This window comes from Oryza glaberrima, chromosome 10 (genome assembly GCF_000147395.1).
Source record: "Oryza glaberrima chromosome 10, OglaRS2, whole genome shotgun sequence".
In the NCBI taxonomy this organism is placed as follows: Eukaryota; Viridiplantae; Streptophyta; class Magnoliopsida; order Poales; family Poaceae; genus Oryza; species Oryza glaberrima.
Genome location: NC_068335.1, coordinates 10,595,756 through 10,621,896, shown reverse-complemented (window position 1 = coordinate 10,621,896; position 26,141 = coordinate 10,595,756). Strand labels below are relative to the sequence as shown.

The 26,141-nt window shown below is 42.4% G+C and overlaps 2 protein-coding genes and 1 pseudogene across 4 annotated transcripts; all 3 read left to right on the top strand.

Moving 5' to 3' along the window:
• Nucleotides 1-4,751: 4,751 nt before the first annotated feature.
• LOC127786183 (probable polyol transporter 6) lies at nucleotides 4,752-9,937 on the top strand. The gene is made up of 3 exons (XM_052313517.1): nucleotides 4,752-4,935; nucleotides 7,848-8,000; nucleotides 8,233-9,937. Exons 2-3 carry the CDS (start codon nucleotides 7,907-7,909, stop codon nucleotides 9,663-9,665), a joined length of 1,527 nt encoding a protein of 508 aa, XP_052169477.1. The 5' UTR covers nucleotides 4,752-4,935; nucleotides 7,848-7,906; the 3' UTR covers nucleotides 9,666-9,937.
• Nucleotides 9,938-10,830: 893 nt separating this feature from the next.
• Nucleotides 10,831-22,106, top strand: LOC127785825 (transcription factor TCP21-like; annotated as a pseudogene).
• LOC127753245 (protein ATAF2-like) lies at nucleotides 21,061-25,961 on the top strand. 3 transcript variants are annotated; one of them, XM_052278720.1, is made up of 6 exons: nucleotides 21,061-21,245; nucleotides 22,340-22,512; nucleotides 23,655-23,902; nucleotides 23,999-24,160; nucleotides 24,507-24,837; nucleotides 25,277-25,961. In XM_052278720.1, exons 2-6 carry the CDS (start codon nucleotides 22,347-22,349, stop codon nucleotides 25,549-25,551), a joined length of 1,182 nt encoding a protein of 393 aa, XP_052134680.1. In that variant the 5' UTR covers nucleotides 21,061-21,245; nucleotides 22,340-22,346; the 3' UTR covers nucleotides 25,552-25,961. The 3 variants fall into 3 exon arrangements, with proteins under 3 accessions (XP_052134680.1, XP_052134682.1, XP_052134679.1); XM_052278722.1 differs by lacking the exon at nucleotides 21,061-21,245 and adding an exon at nucleotides 21,427-22,059; XM_052278719.1 differs by lacking the exon at nucleotides 21,061-21,245 and having other exon boundaries at nucleotides 22,084-22,512.
• Nucleotides 25,962-26,141: the final 180 nt, after the last annotated feature.

Sequence of the window (26,141 nt, the reverse complement as noted above, 5' to 3'; positions counted from 1 at the left end):
GCGGCGGTGAAGACCAACCATGAGTGCAAAGGCACCAGTCTGCAATAATAGTGCCGCGGCATTACATGTGAACAATAGAAAATGTCAAGAGATTAATCTGATATTTAGATATCAATATGATAAATGATGCTAGATTGGAAGGTAAAAACTCTGGTGATGTCGGCGTTCTAACTCCCGCGAGCAACCAGAAACTCCGTAGAACTCGGGTGACCATGTGCACGACGATCGAAACGCGGCCGACGACAGCGACAAACACGGCCGACGCGGGGATGAGGTCGCCGCCTAGCATCATGGAGGCGGCCGCCGGCCGGTGAGCACGTCGCCCCTGGTGGTACATGCAAAACAAACAACAGAATAATCTAATTTATTAGCACCGTAGAAAACAGATGCATATATAGACATGGGAAAATGCTACACATATGATTTTTTTCTTCCGATTTTTGTACGATCAAACATAACGACGCGGACGGCAGGGGAACCTAACGCGAGCGCACGGCGCACGCACACGCAGCAGGAGCGCTTATGGGCCCGAAAGCCCAATTAACCTCTTTGCAGCATCTGACTTGAGATTACATCTATACTTGAGATTATATTAGAATAATCTACCAGGTAGTATTCAATCTAACTAAATTTACTATCTAATCTGAAGGGAAAAGAAGATATTTTGGGCCTTCTATCTCATGACTAAAAGAGTGGAATATGTTTGAAAGAAGTTCTGCTTCGTCACCATGTGACATCAATTAATATGCTGAGCAGCACTATACTTTGGCTTTAAGTTTGTCTCTAGGAAGTATCTCTGTATCTAAACATATGCAAACCTTGTTTAACATTGGTTCATATATATATGAACTTTTTCTGCATCCAATTCTGATTGTGGCCATTAGATTCTACTTCCAACTATGGTTGATGCTATCTAGGAATCCTAATTGGCACGTACGCGCCGGCGGCGCGCACGCGCCAGCCCACACAGCCCAATAGGCGGCAAGACACGGTTAGTTTTTCTTTTTTCTGAATTTTTCCATATATGTGTAAACTTTCAACCCAGATTTGAATACTTTCAACTCTGACTTGAAAACTTTCAACTCATATTTGAAAACTTTCAACTCAGATTTAAAAATTTTCAACTCGAGATTCAAAAACTTTTAACTCAAGATTTGAAAACTTTCAAATCGGATTTGAAAACTTTCAAGTACAGATTTAAAATTTTTTAAGTTAAGATTTGAAAAATATGAAAACTTTCGACTCAGATTTAAAAACTTTCATCCCATATTTGAAAACTTTCGACTCCGATTCGAAAACTTTCGACTCGAGATTTGAAAACTTTCAACTTAGATTTAAAAACTTTCAAATCGATATTTGAAAACTTTCAACTCAAAACATTTTTTAAAAAAATAAGCGTGCTAAAGATTAAAAAAAGCGAAAAAAAAAGCGAAAAAAATTGCAAAAGAAAAACGAAAAAAAATCGTGAAAAAAAGAAAAAGAGGGCTGATGGGCTTATGGGCCGGGAGCAGCTGGCGCGCGCGCACCAGCTAGCAACCCCTGATGCTATCCATGTCCAAGGTGTAAGGAACATATATATATATGTATGAGTAATTTGCTTCACCTGCCACATAACAAATGAGCGCTAAGTACAATTATACTATATAAGATATAATTAGAACGAAAATTGCTTAATATATAATTAGAAAGAAGATTGCTTTGGTTGGCTACGCAAGCATGCCAACGAGAGAGCAGACCAGCACGATAGAGCTTGGGCTTTGGATATGGGCTCAACAGGGAGCGATCCGTTTCATCGCTAAAAAACGTTAGAAGTTAGGAGAGAAACGTTTCATCGTACAAACGTCGTACAAAAACAATGTATAGCAGTGCTGATAAACATGTTAGCTGTATCAAAGCACGAAGGTGTATAGATGAGCATTTATATATCCGCAGCCATCACGCGGGTGAATCGATCTAATCTGCTTGCACACGAACGGACTTGCCCCTGCATCATAACCAGAAGATCTGAGGACCATGCGAGAGCACAAGTACTGCTAGCACATGGCTGAACGGCCTTGCGGCGGAGATGACATCATGAAGCTGAACAGGCTGCCCACGGTGGTCCGTCAGTGAAAGCTCCAATCTGCACCGATCCGAGAAGCCCGGCTCCGACCGGCCCCCACGGGTGAAGATTCCGGGGTGGATTGCCCCCGCAGGAAAATCGCAGGGAGACACCGGTGATGATCGGCATGGAGATCGCGGGCGGCGCAGCGTGGTTGATGGCTGTTGCGTTGCCTTTTTTCTCCTGGTAGGCTGTGACCAGCGATGGCCACCACAAATCCGTCGTCTCCCGCTATATTGCAAATTGGTTTCATCGCACTTCTGGATAGGAAACTCAACGCACCCCTGCCTAGCACGCTAACTGTCAAAACTGTTTGGGGATTTGAATCCGCTGGGTGTAGTATTGATCTAACGATCTAGTTGTGAATCCTTTGCCCTAGAGGGCCTCCTGCCCACAATAGAGGGCAGGATTACAAGATAAAAACCTTAACCAATAGGTATCGGTTTCTTAAATCTACTTTACAATATTATCAAATTAGGACTTTAGGCCGTTCTGTTATATACAAGGAAACGTAATATCCAAGTCATGATCCATACATATTCCATAGATATAAGTTATCCCCTATAACTAGTTGGATAACCATGCCGTGTGGGTATGGGGTACCCATAATCTCCATAGTGTGACCCAGCAAAGATCATTTCTCCAGTAGTGCCAGTTAATTAGTACCCAACGGGCATGGGCATAGGCACGAGGTTTTGCCTAATAGACTTTGCGGACATGGGTTAGACATGGGTGCGTGGGTCTGGGGCCGAGCATGGATTCGCTCTGCCCGTGCCCGATCCGGTCCAGTCCATTGTCATCCTAGTAAATACGTTGCTAGCTAAGAAAGGAGGAAAAATACGTGGGCTTATTGGATGTATGTAGGAGTAAAAAAAGGATGGGTACTTCCTGAGGCTCGCGAGAGGAATATGAGAGAAAAAATTAGATACCCGATTATCCGAGTTCGAATCTAAATTCGTTAAAAAATATAGGTTAGGATACAAGAAGACATGTATCCGCTCATATATCCCATATTATAAAATATGTATGAAAATTTATTATAAATCCATCTAAAAACATGATAAAAGATTGGTTAATCATTATTTTAAGTGCTCATAGGTAATATTGTATATTTTTGTCTTGATGTATCTCTTTTAATATTTTAATTATCTTAAGCCGTGTTTAGTTGCATTGTCAAAAAAATTTTTGACGTATACGGACACACATTTGAAGTATTGAACGTAGACTAATAATAAAATAAATTACATATTCCGCTTGTAAACAGCGAGATGAATATATTAAGCCTAATTAATCCGTCATTACCAAATGTTTACTGTAGCACCACATTGTCAAATCATGGTGTAATTTGGCTCAAAAGATCCGTCTCGCAATTTACGTAAACTGTGCAATTGGTTTTTTTTCGTCCACATTTAATGCTCCATGCATGTGTCCAAACATTTGATGTGACGGAAAAGTTTGAAGTTTGAAGGGAACTAAACACAGCCTTATTATATTTAATATATATGAATTTGAGATAGAAATTAATATCCGTTCCTGAATCCAATTCGAAGGAAATAATATGAGATAGGATACAGGATAAGTGATATGTTATTCGGTACTACTCATACCCGACTTTAAATTTAAAAGATAATATGGGTTAGGATATGGAAATGTCATAGTCCGATCACCATACCCTACCCGTTTTTACCACTAGATGTATGAACCTAGAATTCTTATGTCGATTGTTGACATGTGTTCATTGGACACGCGGCTTCTTTTTCTTACATGGGCTGTCACAAACTATTCGCGTGGGCCAGAGTCGTCCGTCCGCCTGCTCGTTAGACCGATCTCTTCCAATCTGCAGCCCTGTTTGGCACTGGCACAGCTTCAGCTCCAACTCCATCTCTTTTAGAGCTAGAGCTCAGCCAAACAATTTTAGCTACACCTATAATGAGAGCGGAGCTGGTTGGAGCTCTCTCACAAAATAAACTAGAAATGTGGAGCAGGGTTTAGACAGTTTCACAACTCTACTCCAGAATCAGCTCCTGAAGCTAAATTTAGGAGTTGGAACTCTACTAAATAGGTCTTGCATGTCACACGAATAATAACGAATAATAACCACATTAAGAGCGCGTCGATGACTGGATGTGTTCCGGATTAGTAGGTTCAGAAGGCTAAGGCATTGTTTAGTTCCTAACTTTTTCTTCGAACTTCAACTTTTTCATGACATCAAAATTTTCCTACACACATAAATTTTTAACTTTTTTCTTCAAACTTTCAATTTTAGTCAAACTTCCAATTTTAACGTGGAACTAAACACACCCTAACTACGTACCGATTTACATTCATGATATATACGTACATTACGGTCCATATATATATATAGCACGTCACGCTTAATATCATTCTGGTTATAAAACTGGTAAATTGATGAGCGCGTCTAACGGCGGTCGATCGATCGAATGGATAAGCCCAAATATATAACAACATTCCGGTTATATATTCAACAAGAACAACTACTAGTAGTTAGCCAAAGCGTTCCATGCAGTTTAGGAGAGTTTTCCGCCGGAAAAGAGATAAATTAGGAGAGTTTTCACCAGTGACAGCGCAGGCGCCAGAGCCGGATGATCGTGCATGCCTATCGTGATTAGTTAGCCCAGTCAGCTCGATCAGATTATTTCATATAAAGGCAAGGACGCAAGGTGAGGTGAGAGACACATCGATATTATCCAAACACCATATAAACCTTTCTCGCCTTCCGGATTCCGGCCATCTTCGTTTCTCGTCTTCGCCGGCGGCCGCCGCATTTCTGATCGGCCGATATATCGATCGGATCTTCAGACTGGTCGCAGCAGGTTCGTGTCCATTCTGTCAGTTTGATCTCTTTTTTGATCGCGATCGATCGTCTTTGTCATTTCAAATTCATTCAGGCGTGCCTGTCGTAATCGAACTCGATTGATCGACTACGTAGAGTTCCATTTGGGCTTGATTGGCCTCAGGTTTGAACTGATCAGTCATCTATTCATCGTCGGCTTGAAATTAGTCAGCCGTTGTTAGGCAGGTTTTGCTTGGACTTTCTAGGATTCTGAAGAATGAAGATATATATATATATATATATATATATATATATATATATATATATATATATATATATATATATATATATATATATATATATATATATATATATATATATATATATATCCTGAATGACGATTTTGCAAAACAAAAATTTTTTACGACGATCGAGGAGGATAAGTATTAGCATTATTATATATGGTGGTGTAATTAAAAAGGTACGATTTGTTTTTCCCGAAAAATATGTACGATTCGCTAATTACTAGGCGATCAATATATTGCAAATTAACCAAAAGGAATATTATTCGCCCGTAGGAGGACTGCTTAACTAGTCCATGAATAATCAGGATAAGGGGTTCTGTGCTGTGTCAGCGTATAATAACAGTAGATGCACCGTACCCGTGTAATTGTGATAGAACTTAATTAATTTCTATTAGACAATAATAACAACTTAATTCCCATGGTTAATTGTAAGGATAAGTATATATGTATTCTAAATCTTTAATTTGGCGTGATGCACATGCGTGTTAGTTTGGATGTTTCAAACATTATCTTTTACTTTGTTTCTAGTACTGTTCCGACCACGTATATACCCACTAGACCAATAGTACATAGGTACATGTGCTTTGCATGGTGACACATATGCATATAAGGTTTTTTAAGTTAGTGCATGCACACCGAAATATTATTACTCAATTATTTTGTATAATAAGACTAGGTATTTGCTTGACTCTTTTTCCTAAACAATATGGATGTTGATCTTCAACCAGTTGCTTTCAGTCTTGATGTTGCTTGATTTTGTACGGATACTCTAATATAAGTCAAAGATGCTTTAGCTGCTTGGCCAGCCAATAAGAAACAAACAAACACACCATGGATCATGATAAATATGCATTGCTACTCTAATACTCCCTCCGTCCCAGTATAGTGGACGTTTTTGACTTTGTACTTTCAACGTTTGACCATTCGTTTTATTTGAAAAATTAGTGCAAATATAAAAAAAAGATAAGTCATATGTAAAGTACTTTTGATAATAAAGCAATTGACAAACAAAATAAATAATAATTCTAAAATTTTTTGAATAAGACGAATGATCAAAAATTATAAACAAAAACTCAAAAAGACAAGTAATATGGGACGGAGGTAGTAAGGAACTAAGGAAGTCAGCAAATGCAGGTGTTGTGTTTTTTTTCTCTGCATGGTCCTAGCTGTTTAATTAACAACTAGAATGCACACTATAAAGGGAGGAAAAGGAGGCAGCTAACATGAAAGTATCTCACAAAGTCACAGCTAATGTGCTAGTCAATTTGTTCTCTCACACACTGAGAAAGATGTTTTTTTTTTAGAACTGAGAAAGAGGTAAAGACTCCCTATTAGGGGGTTGGGTACAAGTATAGTAAAATGAACATGGTGAAAGGAGCTCACAAAGATGGTAGTTAGCCACCAAATTTTTTCAAACATTTAGACCATCCATGCATATGTTTAGAAACTTATCTGGATTGTTCCAGATATTCTTAAAAATATTCTTTTAATACTATGGTTGTACCATAGCACATATATCATAACGCAAAGCTACAAAAAGGCAGTGACCATCTATCCTCTCATGTTTGACTTAACAAACACGTACACAAAAACCCAAAAAATGTGAAACAAGCAAGAACCGAAGGAGCTGCAAGCCACATCATGCATTGCATTGTCACCAACAAATCAATAAATACCTTTCAAAATAAATAGACACCAGACATATTTTTGTGTCACTAGTATAATACAAGAATAAATGAATAGACACCAGACCTATTATTGTGTGACTGGTATAATGTATTTATGTCCACACCAACATGATAGAGAGTACACGTTACACGTACTTTGTTTTGGTCTCATCTGAAGTCTGAAATCTGAAGCAAATAAACAAAGAATTGCAGAGAAGAAAAAATGTGCTCTCTTTGTGTTGACCACTTAGCTCATCCATGGAGATAAGCCCAGAGGATGCGTACAAAGCTTCTCTCCTCCGTTGAGCTGTATCCATGGTTGTTATTGCAAATTTAACAACTCCTTGTCACCATTGCACACAGCCAAAAACGCCCCTGTATTCCTGTACAGAAAACATGCACAAACTGTATTTTATTTCTTCAGCATGTGCTCTGCTTCTGTATTTTCGTCAGGGAGAAATGTCTGACCTTTGGAGTGAGGCTCAGTGTTTGGAGACTGTCATTTGTACTGTTTTATCCAATTTGGAGATAGTGGTGTGCTGCTGTCTACTACCATTGTTAGTAGTACTGTACTGTTTTAGGGTCTTGGACCATAAATATCTTACGAGTTTATAAGTCTCCCAAGATCTTTTTGCCGTTTACTCTTCACTGTAGTGTCCAGTTGTCCACTCCACTATTGCATCAGCTAATCGAAATCGACAATGGTGTGCAAACTAGTGCCTACCATTACATAGTCTCAAAGAAAGTGTACAATTATTTCAGTAAAGGACAGATCAGAAAAGAAAGAACATAAATACCAGCCATCTACAAAAGTTATTGCAACTACAATTTTATAATAACTTCTTTAATTTATCTCTGCATGGCTTACATTACATTGTACACTCTGTATTCCTTGCGGTTGTGGCTATAAATAGGGAGCACAAGAGTTGTAGCTTCCCTTGTCTTGCTCAAGTGTTCATTTTTTTGTGTGCGTTTTTCAGCTCGTGTGTGATTGAGAAGTACACAAGGAGAAGAAGAAGAAGAAGACGACGCAGCTGCCATGGGAGAAGAGAAGCAGAATGACGAGAGGAAGAACAAGTACGCCGTCGGGTGCTCCATCATCGGCTCCATCATCTCGGTCCTCATGGGCTATGGTAAACTACATTAGAACACCTAATTGACATGTTATTATAACATTTTCGATATCGGTGATTTTAGTGAGATCAGTGATTTACCGCTGATCTCTGTCTCGTTCAGCATGTACGTGTTAGCGGGATTCACGTGTCACGTGAGTGCGGTGTGTGTGCGCGTCTTTCATGTAATCGCGCGCGAAAAAATAAAGAAAAAGAAGGAAAATTGGCATGATGAAAAATAATTAAATTGCAGACACTGGTGTGATGAGTGGGGCGATGCTGTTCATCAAGGAGGACCTGAAGACGAACGACACGCAGGTGCAGGTCCTCGCCGGGATCCTCAACGTGTGCGCGCTCGTCGGCTCCCTCACCGCCGGCCGCGTCTCCGACTGCGTCGGCCGCCGCCTCACCATCTCCCTCGCCGCCTGCATCTTCCTCGCGGGCTCCGTCCTCATGGGCCTCGCGCCCAACTTCGCCACGCTCCTCGCCGGCCGCTGCGTCGCCGGCGTCGGCGTCGGCTACGCGCTCATGATCGCGCCGGTGTACGCCGCCGAGATCGCCTCCGCCGACATCCGCGGCTCGCTCACCTCGCTCCCGGAGATCTGCATCAGCTTCGGGATACTCATCGGCTACGTGGCCAACTACCTGCTCGCCAAGCTGCCGCTGGTGTACGGGTGGCGCGCCATGCTCGGCCTCGGCGCGCTCCCGAGCGCCGCGCTCGCGCTCGGCGTGCTCGCCATGCCCGAGTCCCCGCGGTGGCTCGTCGTCCAGGGCCGCGCCGAGGAGGCGCTCTCCGTGCTCCGCCGCGTGTGCGACAGGCCCAGCGAGGCCGACGCGCGGCTCGCGGAGATCAAGGCCGCGGCGGGGCTCGCCGACGACGACGGCGGCGCCGCCGCCGCCAACGCGGGCAGCGGCGGCAAGGGCGTGTGGAGGGAGCTGTTCCTGCACCCGACGCCGCCGGTGCGGCGCATCGTCATCGCCGCCCTGGGGATCCACTTCTTCCAGCACCTCACCGGCATCGAGGCCGTGGTGCTCTACAGCCCGCGCATCTTCAAGGCGGCCGGCATCGCCAGCCGCAACTCGGTGCTCGCTGCGACCATCGGCGTGGGCGTCACCAAGACGGCGTTCATCCTCACCGCCATCCTCCTCGTCGACCGCATCGGCCGGCGGCCGCTCTACCTGTCAAGCCTCGCCGGCATCATCGCCTCGCTCGCCTGCCTCGGCATGGGCCTCACCGTCATCGAGCGGTCGCCGCCGCACCACTCGCCGGCGTGGGCCGTCGTGCTCGCCATCGCCACCGTGTTCACCTTCGTCGCCTCCTTCTCCATCGGCGTCGGGCCGATCACCTGGGCCTACAGCTCGGAGGTGTACCCGCTCCGCCTCCGCGCGCAGGGCGCCAGCGTCGGCGTCGCCATCAACCGCGTGATGAACGCCGGCGTGTCCATGACGTTCGTGTCGCTCTACAAGGCCATCACCATCGGCGGCGCCTTCTTCCTCTTCGCCGGGCTCGCCGTCGCCGCCGCCACGTTCTTCTACCTCCTGTGCCCGGAGACGCAGGGCAAGCCGCTGGAGGAGATCGAGGAGGTGTTCAGCCAGGGGTGGCGCGCGCGGCGCCGGGCGTCGGCGGCGGCCGTCGAGATGCCGGCCTCCGGCGGCGGCGGCGGCGGCGGCGCCACGATGGCGTAGTGCGAAGTGCACCGCGGTGCGCGTGCGTGAACAAAGTGCAACGCACGCGTGTGGATGACGTGGAAGTGTTTGTCACTTGGGCAAAAGAATGAATATTCGCTAGCTAGCTAGTGGTACAGATGGCTAGAGATTGAAATGGAAGGGACCTGATACTACTACTGTTACATTTGTAGGAGACGACTACTAGCTAACAATGTCATTCTGGTGTCGTGTGGTGTTTAGAAAAAACAAAATCGTTGAAATACAGTAAAAAAAAATTAAGAAAATAAAAATTTGTGCTACAGCAATGGTAATAGTCATCGGGTGTCAAGAACAAAAAAAGCATTTCATACCGTATAATTACAGGTGGACAAGGAATGGACCAGCATGTCCCTCAATGCGGCTCAAATAGTCACATTATTTACTGAATTTTTGTCGGACATACTCCAGGCCAATAATTCTGGAAACATTGGTAGATTTGTCAGAGAGAGAGAGAGAGAGAGCAGATTTGGTGCCTCATCTAATCTAAATGCTAACCTTCGATAAGCTACTAAAGTCCAGGCGCACAGCGTATTGCATAGTTAATGGTTGGGCCAAAAAAACGAAGTGAAATTGGACCGGAAGTTAGGAGATATAGGAATAAGTTCACCTACCGTCCCTTAACTTTACATCGGGTCTGTCTGAGGTCCATAATCTCCAAATACCATAAATCTTCACCCCTAAACTATATAAAAACGTGCAATTTCGATCCCAAGACAGTATGGATCCGTGGTTTCACTGACGTGGCATCCTAGCCAGCAAAATAAAAGATAAAAAATTTATAGGGCCCACATGTAAGTGAGAAGGGAAAAAATGTAGGGCCCGCATATCTTCTTTTTCTCTTTTCTTCTCCTCTCTTATGTTTTCTTACCTCTCATCTCTTCTCTTCTCTTAACCAGTGGCAGAGAGGGGAGAGGCGGCCGGTGAGCCTGGCGAAACTCCGCCGCCTCGAGCGCCTCGCAATGGGAGAAGGGAACGGGGAAGAGGAGGCAACCAGCGGGAAATCCATACTGAGCCAGCGGAACGCCGCCGCTGTGACTCACCCGAACAGCTACTGGCGGTCATTGAAGGAGGGGGTATGCGGGTGGGTGTTGGTGGCGGCTAGCTCTGCGAAGTCCAGGAGACGAGTGTGGGCGAAGCGCTGGTCATGGTAGTAGGCATCGGTGGCAGCAGAGTGGCAGCGGAGGGTGAGGCGGGCATTGTGCCTCATCAATTCCACGGTGGTGGCAGTAGTGGCACCGCTCTAGAGAAGCACCTCGTCCCCGCCACCTCCAACACCGATGGTACCGTCCTCACCGTCCGCAAGCCTCCCTCCAAGGATAGCCACAGCAAGGTCATCGACCATGGCCGTCGCATCCGCATGCCCCATCATCTGCGATCTCGGCCACAAGTTTGACGGCCAGACCATCGACTGGCTCCTCCGTCTGGCCGAGCCATCCATCATCCCCGCCACCAGCACCATCACCACCCCGGCCTCCTTATCCACCTCCTCACCTTTCTCCCTCCACTCTAATGACCTCCTCTTCCCCTACTCCGCCCCCTTCATCCTCGGCAAGCACCTCCATGCCGCCGACAACCACAAACCGCCTCCCCCACGCTCGCTCCCACTACCGACGCCCCCACCCAGGGCTTCTGGGCGCTTCCCGCGCGGGCCGACTTCGGCCAGCTCTATAGCTTCGTGGTTGTGTTGGAGATGATGGCCGCCGCAGCAGCCGCGCCCGCCATGCCTGGGGAGGTGTCCAGAACTACCTCCGTCGCGACGCACGCCCGCCCCGCACCCCCATCCACCATCGCCTCATCGTCCCCGTCGCTACACCACACCCCCTGTTCCCCACCGCCCCACCGCGCCTCTCCCTTCCCCCATCTCCTGCCGGCCACTTCCCCTCTCCCCCATTCCCTCCTCTCGTTGCGTGGCGCTCGAGCTTGCAGAGCTTGGCCAAGCTCGCCGGCCGCCTCTCCCCTTTCTGCCGTTGGTGAAGATAAGAGAAGAGAAGAGAGGAAAGAAAAGAAAAGAGAGAAGAAAGGAGAAAAAGAAGATACGCAGGCCCCACATTTTCCCCTTCTCACTTACATCTAGGCCCCATAATTTTTTTTATTTTGATGACTAGGATGCCACGTCAGCGAAAACATGGATCTATACTGCCTTGGGATCGAAATTGCATGATTCTGTATAGTTTAGGGCAACATCAATGTATAATATGGAAGTGGGTATTAGTGTGGGACCATGTGTCAATCAGTAGTAGTTAAATTAGCCATCACAATGTATGGGAATAAGATGGGGCCACAAAATAAAATAAATCGCTACCCCCAACCACCCGGGTCTTCCTCCCGCGGCTGATGCGATCCCCACTTCCCCAGTCTCGACTCCATCGCTACCTTATCCAAAAAAACAAAAAAAAAAGAAAGAAGGAGACTCCATCGCTGCCACTACTCGCATCGCTCGATCCGGAGCGGTCGGCCGCCGCATCAGGCCAGCCTCCGAGCCGCCGACGCCTCGATGCCCAGCAGCCTAGGCTGGCGGAGCAGCAGCTCCCTAACCCGGAACGCCTCTCCATCCAACTATCTCTTCCGATCCCGATCCAAAATCCTTCCACTCAACGCCGCCATCTATTCCGGCTGACTCCGACTTGATGTCGTCCTCATCACCGCCAGTCCCCTCTCTGGTTGTAACCAATGTGCTTGTTGCTGAAATCCGTTGAAGCTTGGAGTAGAATTGCCATTTGGTTGATAGTTGGTAGGAGCCCCAAAAGGATGGAAGTTGTGAAAAGTGGGTGTTGAGGATTGAGAAAACTGTGTTTGAGAGAATATTGAGGAGAATTGTGGAGAAGTGGAGTTTTGGCTACCATTTCCAGAAGCTTGGCTTTGGGAGCCCTGGCTAAGCATGTGCATAAAACCTCTGTTGGGGGGATTCATCTTGTTTGATGAAATGCAGGAAAAAATGACTTGAGTTGTGTTTGTATTTGTAGAGGATGAGGTTGCAGCGTTGCTGCAATAAGTTGCAACGGCTACAAATGTAACGGCTAACTGCTACTCTATTATTTTAGTGCAACTAACAGAAAATCACTGTACACATGCTATTTTTTGTTCCTCTCTTGCCGGCAGTAGCACTACTACTTGGATGTTGCTATTATCTACTCCCACAATGGCTACTACCTGCTTAGATGGGTGCATTTATTGTGCCTGCTTTTTGAGCACATTGTGGTTGCCCTTAGGGGTGAAGATTTCCGATATTGGATATTAGGGACCTCAGACAGACTCGTTGAAAAATAACAGGGACGGTTGGTGAACTTATTCTGGAGAGATAAGGGTTGTGCCGGTGTGGCCCAACAGCAATGGTCTTGTGCTTGTAGTCTTGTAGAGATTTGGGCCTAACGGGCCTCCTAATTTATTGTGTGGCCTATGGTAACAGTTTGCTGCGCTCCAGCGGGACTACACGTTTTTCTTTTTTCTTTTTTTTTCTCCTCCCTCTTCTTCGTCTCCTCGAGAGTTTGGGAATTGTGAGCACTAATAATTTTACCCCAAAATGGGAACGGTGTTAATGCTGGCAAATTCATCTTAATCAGGGTTCACGAAACCGAGAACTTTTGTCGGTTTCCTGAAAACCGGTAAAATTTGAGCAAGTTTTGCAAAAAGTTGAAAGTCACAAATGATTTGACCGGTTTACCGAGCTGTCTGTTAACTCGAGCCAGCTCGAAACCTAGAAATTTCGCAAAAGGATGGTGGTTTTTCTCGGTTTGTTAATCTCGATCTTATCCCAACCACGTGATGATTCTGAACTGATTGATAAATTCTCGTGCCGGATTGGTCGATTGCCCGTGCATTTTACTAAATTTTTTTTCAAAAGGTAGGTAGGAGTATTCCCTATTATATTAATAAAGAAGGCAAGACTACTTTATAACCACCCTTTCTTAAAAGGGAAAATTGAAACCATGCCATTATAATTTTACAAAATTTGATATATGCTGTTATTGACTCATGTGGGTCCTACATGTCATTGAGATACCGATGGCATATCTCAAACTTTATAAAATTATAATGGCATGGTTCCAAATTACCCTTCTTAAAAAAGGTCTCCCAGATGATGATGATTTGCTAAGCATCAGTAAGTCAATTAGCAGACTAGTCCATATTCAAAGGACACATCAAGTCATGGAGGCTTGCGTACGTGCACTCGGTGTGGACAATGGTCAAGTAATATTCGGTAGACCAGATACTTGAGTTCAGATAATTAACAACCAGTATTCCATGATCTGGTAATAAATTTCGTTTATTTACATGACCAAATGTATCCCTGATCGGAATTTCAAGAGGGGCTAGAATCTGGTAGGAAATTTCACCTTGGAGAAAGATTTGACAGGAAGGTGAAAAGGTCATATTGGGAGTACTAGTTAGGTACACCGTACATGCCAAAGAGAGGCATTATTATTGGGCGTAGTTTAATATTATTGGATTATGCATACACATCTTTGAAACTATATTACTGGTGGAGATTTTAGATTTATAGAGTCTAGATGTTGAATTAATGTAACAGATGCACATTCAATGTATCCTGATTTGTTTTATGGTCTTGCAATGTCAAGCGATGATGCATGCTTCCCATGAATGGATGACGTACGTTTATCGGGAAATGGTCTTACACACCAATTATGTCAGACTATCTTTGTTGGCAAAAGCTTAATTAGGGTCAATAGTGATGGCATTTGAATCCATGTATTTTATCGTACCTTAAATACTACTCCGTATTATGTAGGCCACTGATATCCAATGTACATATTCCACAATTATATTTTATAACCAAATAGTCATAAAAAATAATCAAATTATGTTTATGTAGATATCTAGTATATGCAAGCTTGAGTTGTTGAACAGTATTTTCATTGTCAAATGGTATGACATGCACATATCATATTTAAAGTTTCTCTCCAAATTGAACATTTCTCTAAACGCTGTAGGTCAAACAAATGGCATTTGGATCCATACGTACATTATCTCTTAACAATCAATATGCCCACGTAGGATCTAATTAATCTCACTTGCATACAAAGAAAATGTTCTTTTATACGCACCACATACTTTATTTCTTCGCAAAACCATAGTGTCAATAGATGACATCTGAATGCAATAGAGACATGTTATATCATACCCAAGTAATACGGCGTCTTCTCTTTTCACTCCTCGATTTGGATTTAGGACATCGATTTATTAGTCTCCAATACAATATTTAATCACTGCATTTTATAATCAAATATTCATAAAATTATTAAAAATATAATTAAAATGAAAGCACTTTTCTTACCAGCAATGTCATTTAAACATATCGAAGCTGAATATAATACACATATTAGTTAGTTGTTTAAACATATTAAAGCTGAATATTAATACACATATTAGTTAATTATTTAAGACTTTGAGGTCAACACCATGCATTGCAACACTATTAATTAGAGTGGAGGTTTGACTCTCAAACTATTACTAATTTTAATACTTGATTTACATTACAAAATCTCTTGGTGCATTTGTACCATGGGATTTAATTAAGGGGCTGCTATACCAAGTCATCCTATATTCCAAACAGATGATACCATGTTTGTATTAGATGATACCTATGAATAGTACAGCATGATATTTGTCGTTGTCATTGTTGTCGCTGAGCATGTTCGCCTTGCCTCTTGTTGCTATCGTTGCAAAGCTCCTCTACATCGCCTCCCGACCATTACCTCGCCTTCATCATCGAGTGGCCATGGAGGTGCTCATCACCATGGATAGTAATGGGGACTCTCATAGTGTCACACCCAACCTTACCCAATCTACTTTTTAACAACGATGGTACCATGCTCTTTTACTCCTCTCTCTCTTCTCACTCATTTTCTCTTTTCTTCACCAGATTGGTGTGCAATGACCAACAAGCGATAACGTTGGGCTTGGCCTTGATGGATCCAACACAGATCCACTAGGGTGGCGATGGAGTATGAGCTGCTGCACTAGGGACTCAAGGGACTCGAGACCCAACAGATCCACTAGCACGATGACAGAGGAGAGTGAGCAGCGATGGATCTGGTGGCCGGGGCTCGGTCTCCCTTCTCCCAGGCACATGATGGCGACTCGACCAACAGCGAAGCTCGAGCAGACAAGGAGCATATTAGAGAAGAAATGTAGTGTAGGTGGTAGGCAGCTCACCTCTGATCAGGCACTGGTGCCGTGCACCCCTTTTCTAACCATGCGTAAAAACAAAAGTAGGACCCACATGTCAGTGGCACTTACATAACATTGCATCCACAAAAATGAAAAAAAAATATAATAGACCCACAAGGCAGTTACACGTTGGCCTCTCTTCTTCCTTCCCATATCTCCTCACTCTCTCTCTCTCTGTGGATGTATGTCTCAACGATGAGATCGATCGATCAGGCCGTGGTGGCACCCAAGCTTGACGAGGGGAAGGTGTACCATACGAACAAGGGGACGGGATACTGTACCTTAGTATATTACCGTTAATTAATCTCAAACGGATAAGAGCAAGGTGCCTCGTCAAACATTACTTTAAAATCCACCATTCAGTCTTATTCCGTACGAAGGTTTCAGTGAATGTATTGATCGTGTTGTCACAGTCAGCATACTAGTATTTGACAACTACTAGTAAGTTGTTTATAGTGGTTGGCAGCATACTAATTAAAATATGTTGGTATTAAAAGTATCCTCAGAAATGGTAGTGGAGCATGTGCTGGAGAAACATTATTTCACCCGTTAATTAATTTTACAAACATATGATTAATTGGAGACCAATTAATTGTACATATTGTCTTCGTCTTAAAATATAGTAACTTTTGGCTATGATATGAACACAAAAGTAAATTTATAGCATATATATGCGCAACAAAGTAAGAGCCTAAAATTTGCTAAATCTATGCTTACATGTTATGCATTAGGGAGAGTCAGAATTTGTGTGTATTAATTAGTACAGTTGTATATATATCTTAGTTTGGTGCTGAAAATCCATGGAAAACAGATAACGCGCGCATGAACGAAAAGTTTGGTTTCATATAGTCCACTACTGTTATCTCAGAAAAGAAAAGGGGCAAGAAAAGTTACTGAGACTTCAATGTAGTTTTTTTTCCTTTTTTGAGATGAAGTCAATGTAGTTTGTTTTTCTTTTTCAGATCGATCAGTATGAACAGATCAAAGAATGAATTTTCAACTAACACCAAGAAATATCTTTTAAAAAGTCGACCAGAATATATAACTGAAAAGGTCCCACTAAAGGCATGATACGATCGTACCCAAAATCTTACCCACAATTGTATTTTTTGGCATGTCATGATGGATGTGCAATCAGTAGTGAGATGATGAAACAATTACCCTACATATACATTTTGCATGCATATAGATGTCAAACAAGACCCATTTGTTGTCCTATAAAGTCTAAACTAGCAACATCTCATATATATGGAAGCAACCACGAAAAGGCATATAGTCTAATGGTTGCAGTGACCTGAGTAGTACCCCAAGGTACTGAGTTTAAATCTCCATATGAGCGAATTTCAGATTGGGTTATTTGTGGAGCTAAGTTCCCTATTTCAGATTGGGTTGTTTGTGGGCTAAGTTCCCTATTTCAATGATCATATATATCCAGTTGGATGTAGAGGCTGGGTAAAAAATACCCTTCTCTAAAATAAAAATATATGGAAGCAACTAAACACCAGCTCTCAGCGAGGTGCGTGGATTGACAAATTTTATCTCATGGCAATAACCAAACAACCCCTAAATCCATTTAAATGAAACTAATTTGAAACATATAACGTACAAATAACGTAAACATGCATCGTCGTAGGGTGTATCTATTGTGCAAGGCTTTTTTGGTTAACGTGTGGGTAAAATTCTCGAGACTTTTTTGGAATAAGGATCCGTTTTGATATGCTAGAGGTGAAAAGGATAGAGTTGCTAATCAGTCATCATCATATGGAGTAGATTCATAGTGCATTTGCACGGCCAATCGTTGGGGCGACCAGCAGCCTAATGCTTTGGACCCATGGAGGAGCCAGGAGTGACAGCCATATGCAAAAGCTAGCCAGCCAGCCAACCTCGAGCTGCCACCAACTAGCATAAGAAGACAAATCAACAACACAAGTCCTGGAGAATTTTGTGCGCTCCCTCCTCGTGGAGAGTCCAGATGCATGCACATGTTGGGTTGATCAGCTAGCTACCCTCCGTCTTGAGTAGCTTTGGTATAGTAATTAATTTTATTTATCTGCGTGAACAAAATATGTGAATTGCTAAAAGAGAGTTCAAACAGTTTTTCTCCTCTCGAGACTTTTACTCCGGCGCCCCTAATGACTCATTTACTCCTCAAGACAAAACAATCAAGAGAATTGCTTAGACCCTATTTAGTTCGTGAAATAAAAATTATTGGGTATCATACCAGACGTTTGACCAGAAGTCGGAGGGGTTTTCAGACACGAATGAAAAAACTAAGTTTATAACTCGCCTGGAAACCACGAGACGAATCTTTTGAGCCTAATTTATCCGTTATTAGCACATGTGGGTTACTGTAGCACTTATAGCTAATCATGGACTAATTAGGCTCAGAAGATTCGTCTCACGATTTCACCCCTAACTGTGCAATTAATTTTTATTTTTATCTATATTTAATGCTCCATATATATGTCAAAAGATTTGATGTGACGTTTTTGGGAAAAAAAAATTAGGAACTAATCATAGTGAATATGTTTAAATGCATAATATTTATATAAAATTTATTAATGTATGATATCCACAAAAGTTATCAATATATATCTAGATTTATTAACATCTATATGAATATGAGCAATGCTAGAAAGTCTTACATTATGAAACGGAGGGAGTATTTATTACTCCCTCCATTCCAAATTGATTTCCTAAATGATCTACATATTATTTGTGCATTGGAGTAAATGGACATTGATACATGCATCCGTGCACATATGTATTTATAACCCACATGCAATATTTTGATTTGCTATTGGCTAGGAAATAGTAGGGATGGTGCATGTATTGAGTTTGTTGCTAGAGTAAATATAGTATGAGAGAGTTATTAGTTTTTCTTGGTCTTGGTATAACTATGAAATATGTAGATCAATTTGAAATGGAGGGAGTAACATGGTAACCGCCTCAGCCATGTTGTACTTGTACATGCCTAGAGTGGGCTTTTCAAGTTACTCCATAGGAAGCTTCAAATGAAAACATACAGTATTGACTGTACTATCACAGCGTTCATAGTATTACTTGACATACTCTACATGTATTTTAAATTTTAGTGGTTGACATTATTATCTATTAAAATATGCTATAGTTTTACGTGGTAAAATAATAATTATGCTATAGTTTTAAAAGTATCGGTAAAAAAATAATTATGCTATAGTTTAAAAACTATCATTAGATATTGGGAATTAACGTGGCAGGAGAAACATAGTTTCACCACTTAATTTTTCAAACAATAAATACATAGCAATTTTTATAGCTGCCCATTCGCATTATCATTACAAGGCACTACGTTTGCGCAAAGATTATTGCATGCATGCTATGAATTATGGAAAGTACAATTTTTCATCAACTTTGGTGGAGAAATCCACTGAATTAATAGATAATATCCCAACCAAAAAGTCATGTTCCTAGGACATGTCATCCACCCCCACTATCTCCATAAAAAACTGAAAAGAATGGGAAAAATTGTACGGTAAAGTCAATGCAGTTTGTTTGCTTGTCTGAAGTATGAACACAAGAATGATTCTTCAACAAAAACATAAGAATCTCTCCGCAAAGCTGGCATGTGGACCTACAATATAGATAGATCAGATAAAGATTGTATCTTTTGGCACATTCCTAACCAGCAATGTCTATTAATAAAACACCTAAAACACATAAAAATCAGAGAATTAAGGAGTAGTATATATTTTCAGGGGAGAATACGCATACGTATAAAATTCCCTAAAACACATGCACAAATTAAATGAGGCTAAAAACATACTCCATGGAGTTAGCATGCCCACAGCACGAACACACGTACATTTCCCTGGACATTTTTGTGCAATTTGAATATGCATAAGTCATCCTAATTAAGGTAGATTAATTAGATACATTATATTACATTCTACATATATAGAAATGTTCCTTCTTAGCTAGTTCACTTTGAATTCAACGATGAAAGGCACTAAAGATGTCAATGTTGAAAGGAACGGATCAAAGGGCTGGAAAGTCTCGGTCATCGGCTTCCAGGCTCTACCACCAACTAACAAGATGACAAACAAAAATGTCACAGTACACATCAGCTAATTTACGTGCTGTCAATACTTGTGAGTTTGTCCACGTTTCAATTTACTCATGCAACCCTATTCGAGTACAGTTATTGCTAATATCTTAATTAGTAACAAAAAGAAGTTACGTCGCCTAATCAAGATGAACATATAAAACCATCCAAGATTAACCACATGCTGCATGTGGAAGTGGATAATGACTTGGATAATTACTCTACACCCATGGAGTTAATTAGACAAGAGTAGTATAGTACTAGGAATTTCCACTAGTTTTACTTCATTAAAGAGAGCTAGCAGCACAATTAATCGGTCTTATAGTAAATGGCCAAAGTGGCGCAGCACAAATGGTACGTGACGTGTTAATACTACAGTAGAATGAACACGTAGTATGAACAGCCTTTTTGACTTTCTACCCTAACACATGGCTTTACCTTCATCTCTGTGACTCTGTCCTCTTGCACGGATCTGTTTTTGAGAGGAAAAAAAAAAAAACAAAACCCATACATATCGTCCAGAACATTCGTCCCACTGACATGTGGGACCCAGACACTGACCCTCTCCCCTCTCCGACAGTATCTGGACTGGATCGTCATCCTACGGCCACGATTCACGCAGCCGCCGCCGCTTCCGTCACCATCCCCACGTTGGCGCGGGGCCCGCACCCCCACCCACTGACGTCAGCGGCGCCAGAGCAGCGGCGTGCAGTGGCAGGCGGCTGAAAATAACGGTGAACTCGCGGTTCCAGACACGTCTTTTCTTAAACCGTGGTTAAGCTGCTAATTGTGGGCGGGTTTAGGCGACCGCCCTAAACCACACGGCTTACGGTTTAACCCCCGCACGCGCCCCTCGATGACAGCGTGGCCCCACCGTGATGCGACCCCACGTGTCAGCGACGGTCGCGTGGGAGGGGGCTGGAGGCGGCGCGCTCACCGCGGATGGCGCGGCGGCAGGCCACTCCTGTCACGACACGTGGGATGGTACCCACCGGTGGCCCACCTGTCAGTGAGGGGAGGGGGGCAGTGACACCAGTGAGAGACGAGGAGTAATGCTATAAAACGGATTTGGCGCACGCGGCACGCCCACCCGCTCGCGCAATTCGCACGCTCTCCTCGCCTCGCCTCGCCTCGCCTTCTCTTCTCTCCTCACCTCGCCCGCGTCGTCGTCGTCGTCGTCTCCGCGGCGGCGGGGGAAGCGGCGGGAGGCGGAGGCGGAGCAGCAGCACCACCACCACCCCGGGGCGGGGCCGCGGCGCGGTGCTCGCGCGCGTCGACTCCGTGTGGTGCGCGAATCGTCCTCTCCGCTTTACTCTTGGGTTCGTCATTTCGGTGGGCGGATGCGGGTGGGTTGGATTCGGTGTGGTTCGTGGGGGGTGGGGATTCGGATCGGGGGTGATTTTGAGAGGGGGGGATCGGGTTCTTGATTCGAGGTGCGATTCGGGAATCGGGAGTTGGGAACGGGGGAGGGGGAGGAATATTTCGTGTGGGGTTTGTGCGCGATTCTCCCCGTCGCTTTTGGGGTACCATCCAGGGGACGAGGAAGTCGTTTGATATGGTCGCGTTCATGCTTCTATTTTTGGGTGGCGATCTCCTGTAAAATTTGGACCCGGATTCGGGGTGGTTCTGTTTGTGGTCGAGTTTTCCTCGATTTGATTGCTGCGCGGAATATTTTGTTGGGTGTTCTTGAATTTTTTTTTTTTTTGCGTCTTCTTATGTGGTTGATTGGTTTGCGATTCTTCATTAGTTTATCTTCGCCGCGTTTGTGTAAATGTGGGTAATGTAAAGAACAAAAAAAAAATTCAGGGACTAAAATTAGTGTGTTCTGTTATGGCTTCAGCGTTGCTGGTCTGCAGCTGCTGCGGAAGTAGTAATAGATGAGGAAATGCCCACCGATTTTTCCAGATTGTTTGATTTCTTCTTGCCCTGTTGTTGTGGCCTTGATAAGATCCGGTTATGGCTACTTATTTTATTCTTTTATGCCGTTTAAATCAATTAGTTCATGTATCTTTGCTGTACAAATTGTGTGTTATCATTTTGAGTTGTGGCATTTTGTCAGTCCAAGATTCCCTGAGACAAGGAACCTTACTAATGATGGCGGTGAGCAGCTACTGAGCTCTGCGTTTGCTTTACCTGATAGTGCTTAATTTGGCAATTGTTAGCTCTGCATAGTGCTACTGTACACGTGGTAGTGTTCAGTTTTGGTAGGAAGAGCACTAAATTTAAGTACTGCTATGTATCAGTTATTTCTTTCAGATTGTTTGACCACAGAACAGATACGTTTTCATGTTATCAATGCACATCCTTTTAGAAATATGCCTTGGTATTTGCATGTCAACTAAAGAAGCATGTCGGCTAAAATTAGTTCTATTTTTTCCAGGACAATCATGTCTTCTAAAGTTCCTGGGTTAGCATTACTTAACACCAGCATAAGCAAATTTTGGAGCGATGAGGAGCTTGTCCGATTCTTAGCAGAGAGGAAAGAAGCACACTCTCTGCCAGAGAATGTATTTGTGGGAATGAACATTTCTCTCATTGATCCACGTAACTCAGGTTTGCATCCAATCTATACACAGGATAATTATTATGATATTTTCCTGGTGGTGCAAGCAACCAGTCTTGCATTCTGAATTAATGGTATTTTCCAACAAGATTATGGCATATGTGGAATTTGTGGTCTGACTTTCATAATTCAGTCATTATGGACCCTGAAGGCTTCTTTGTTTTGTCCTTTTTGATTTGTTATATACTTACTTTACAGCATTGTATTGTATGGTTGAGCAGTATTGCAACATTTTAATTCTCAATAGACAACTAAAGAAAATGAATTCTGCATAGAATTGATAACTATTTAGGGTTGAAAGGCATAAACAATATTTTATGCAATGCTAGAAAGAAATATTTTGAGCTCTGATGAAAGTGCCATGTTAAGTGCAGGAACACATACTTCTGCCCCATTGATTATGGCACAAATTGCCAGCATGAAGTGCTCATAAACTATAGCAGGATGTTATATGAGAAATAGTTTGGCACTTCACATTAAATTGAGCATTTTGTTTTTCATTTTTCTTAGCTTGTGCACCAATTGCTTGCCTGCTTTTGCTGGAAAAGTATGAAGTACACTCTTTGATGATTAAATTCTGTTCAATGTGTTGCTTGGCTAGAACTTACTCTGCCATCCTCACTAGATTCTCCAATTATGCAAAATCATTGTTTCCAAGTGAAAATTAAGTTTTCGAAGATGTCAGAATGCAGTATATGCAATTAATTATCAACTTTTGTTTTTAGTTGGAGTCACTATACAAGCAGATCATGTGCTTAGATTTTGGGGCTTCAGTTCACTTTCCACACTAAAATGTGCACCTAAGTTGTTGATATGTGTCTCTGCACTCTTCAGTATCCCACATCATAACACATAGTACATAAATCTACTGGATTCATATATTAATAACATTCTTGCATGTTTTAAATTGGTAACTGGTGCCTGGTTTCAATAAAGATTTGATTGCAAATTTTCTGAGGTATCAGAACTAAAGTTTACTCTTTTTTGCATAGCATAAGTCCACAGTTCACTGTGACCAGCGGTGCTATATCCTAGAGTTAAACCACAATGAAAACCACAATGGTGCTTAATGGCTTATTATCTTGTTAAACCTCAATAAAAGATAATCTGACAGAGATAACTTTTCTTGCAGAGGACATATGGTACATGAATTTTTCAGATGATCCACAATCCCCTAAGAATGGAGAAAATGCTATTATAAAGTCAAAAACCGGATACTGGAAAGTTGTTGGCACTGTTAGAATACCGACAAGTACTGTTATTGTGGGTATGAAAGTTACTCTGGACCATTATGAAGGCAAAGCACCATCTGGTAAGAGAACTGGGTGGGTGATGGATGAATATCTGATTGAACAGAACGACGAAGCTAATCTACCACAGGTAACCCATGGTGGTTGATTGATATCATTTTTTTTTCTATAGCATATAAGCTTTTTTTCCAGGGTTGTTGATTGATATCTTTTGTATTTTTGACAGGACTACAAGAATTTGTGTACAATATTCTTTCAGGGAGACGACATATTAAATGCTGGAGATAAGCAGATATGTCTGAATGCAAATGTTCCTAATGAACGCAAGGAATTTTACCTTCAATATCTTGCTGAACTAGAAGAGCAAAATGCTGCATGGAACAACCAGGTTTGTATTGTTTTCTTTATTATGTAAGGCATCCTTAGCAATACCCTGGATCTTTTAGTTTTGCACATATTTTTTCTCATTTTAGTGTAAAGTATACCTTGATCCATGATTGTCTGTCATGTAAAATTAAGAAATACTCCAGCAATCCTGTCATTGTAATTCACTTTTTTATTTTGATTTTGAAGTATTTAAGGTTTTCTCCTTCATAACCATACAAAATCTGTTGTTTGTGAGAGCATGCTCCTATCCGATCATCATTTACTACTTATTGCTTTCTTCTGCATTACAAACTGTGAATATTTAGATGTGTGATAATACTAATGAATATCCAATCTACGTATGCCAGGCTGTATCTGTAAACGAGCAAGATGTCTCTTCCAGCAAAGGACTGGACGGGCAAAAAACTAGTGCTGCTGATGACCAATCTGTTAATCATGCCCCTTCTAGGGAGGGCTACATAGAATTGAATGACTTCTTAAACTCAGATTCCTCCGCATCAACTTCGGAATACTCAAGTCAACGCACTATGATTTCTGAAGAGTACTTCGATTCTGATGCATTTCTGAGGGAGATTAGGAATGACCATAACGCAGCTGATGAAGAACATACAGACAGCAAGTTCAGCGTAGCTGCAGCTAGTAAATCAGATTGCGTGGTTATCAGTCCACCTGAACAAGGTAACTTATCCCTTCTGTTGCTAGTTCCAAAACTAGAGGACGCTACAAATCTTTGTGTTTGTTCTAGAAAAGTAAGTGTAACAATGCAAACAACCATTTCAAAGTTTGTAACCATGAAAATTTGCAAGTAAAAAGCCCAAATGCAATATACTTCACACAAATACTAGAAATCGAGAACTGTTGATAATGCTAATTTTACAGCTGCACTTGCTCATATTGATATGCAATGTTTATTTGTTTGTTTCTTATTGCTACTGGTGAAGTTCTTGATTAGCATGCTTGTTCAACAGTATTGTTTCGCATACGAGTAACATGTAAGTTACTCTTGTCTAGAGAGTTAGATGATTACTTTTCAGCTCATTAACTTATTTTATTTATCTTGTTTATACAATATTTGTTAGTAGGATTTATACTGAAGTTGGCATCTCTGTGCGTGCAGGGTTTGTTAACAATCTCGATAACCATGCCACCATAGTTGGAGATTCACCGCTAAAGTCAGTGAAAAATGATAAAGTAGATGAACACTCAAGTGAGGAGCATCCACAGCACAGTCCTACAACTTCCTGTTTCCCAAGTCATGTGAAACGAAGCCTTTCTAGTAGTTCCAGTAGCTCTCAGGGTACCAGCAACAGCAAATCTCCCCAGAGACAGAGAGAACGATCTACCAAAAAAATTGGAAAATTAGGAAAGTACTGGTGCTGTGGATCATTATAGTCCATTGCATAGCATTTCTATACTCTGTACAGGAAGCATGACATTACGCCATGCTATTTTGATACGGACTGGTCGCCTCAACAAATTTATGCCAGATCTTCTGATAGAACATAGTCAAAGAAGACTGCAAGTTTTGAAGCAACAATGACCAACAATACTACAAACTGTGGAAAGTTACATTTTTGTTTTGTTCATAGTGTGAAGATATCATGACCTTGATGATTCTGTCAAACTGAAGTGAGCTACCTTGATTCCATTCTTGATTGATAGGGTCAGATATTCACTGATTCCTGTGTTAGTTCAGTGAAATGAGGATGGCAGTAGTTTCTGATTATCACCAGGTGCTCTCATTTGTAAACATCTACAGTACAGTTTCATATGATAGAATTTCACATTTTAGTAAGTACTAATACTGATTGCTCAATACTTAGTTATCCTGCTTGCATTTGAAGGAGTATAAGCTTTTGATTTATGAAATCCTCTGTGTGGCAGTCGCCTGTTGTCTGCTGGTAAAACTAGGATGAGTATAAGCTGGGTTACGTAGATGTTCTCACCTGACTGTAAACATGTTTTACTCTTCAGCTTCAAGT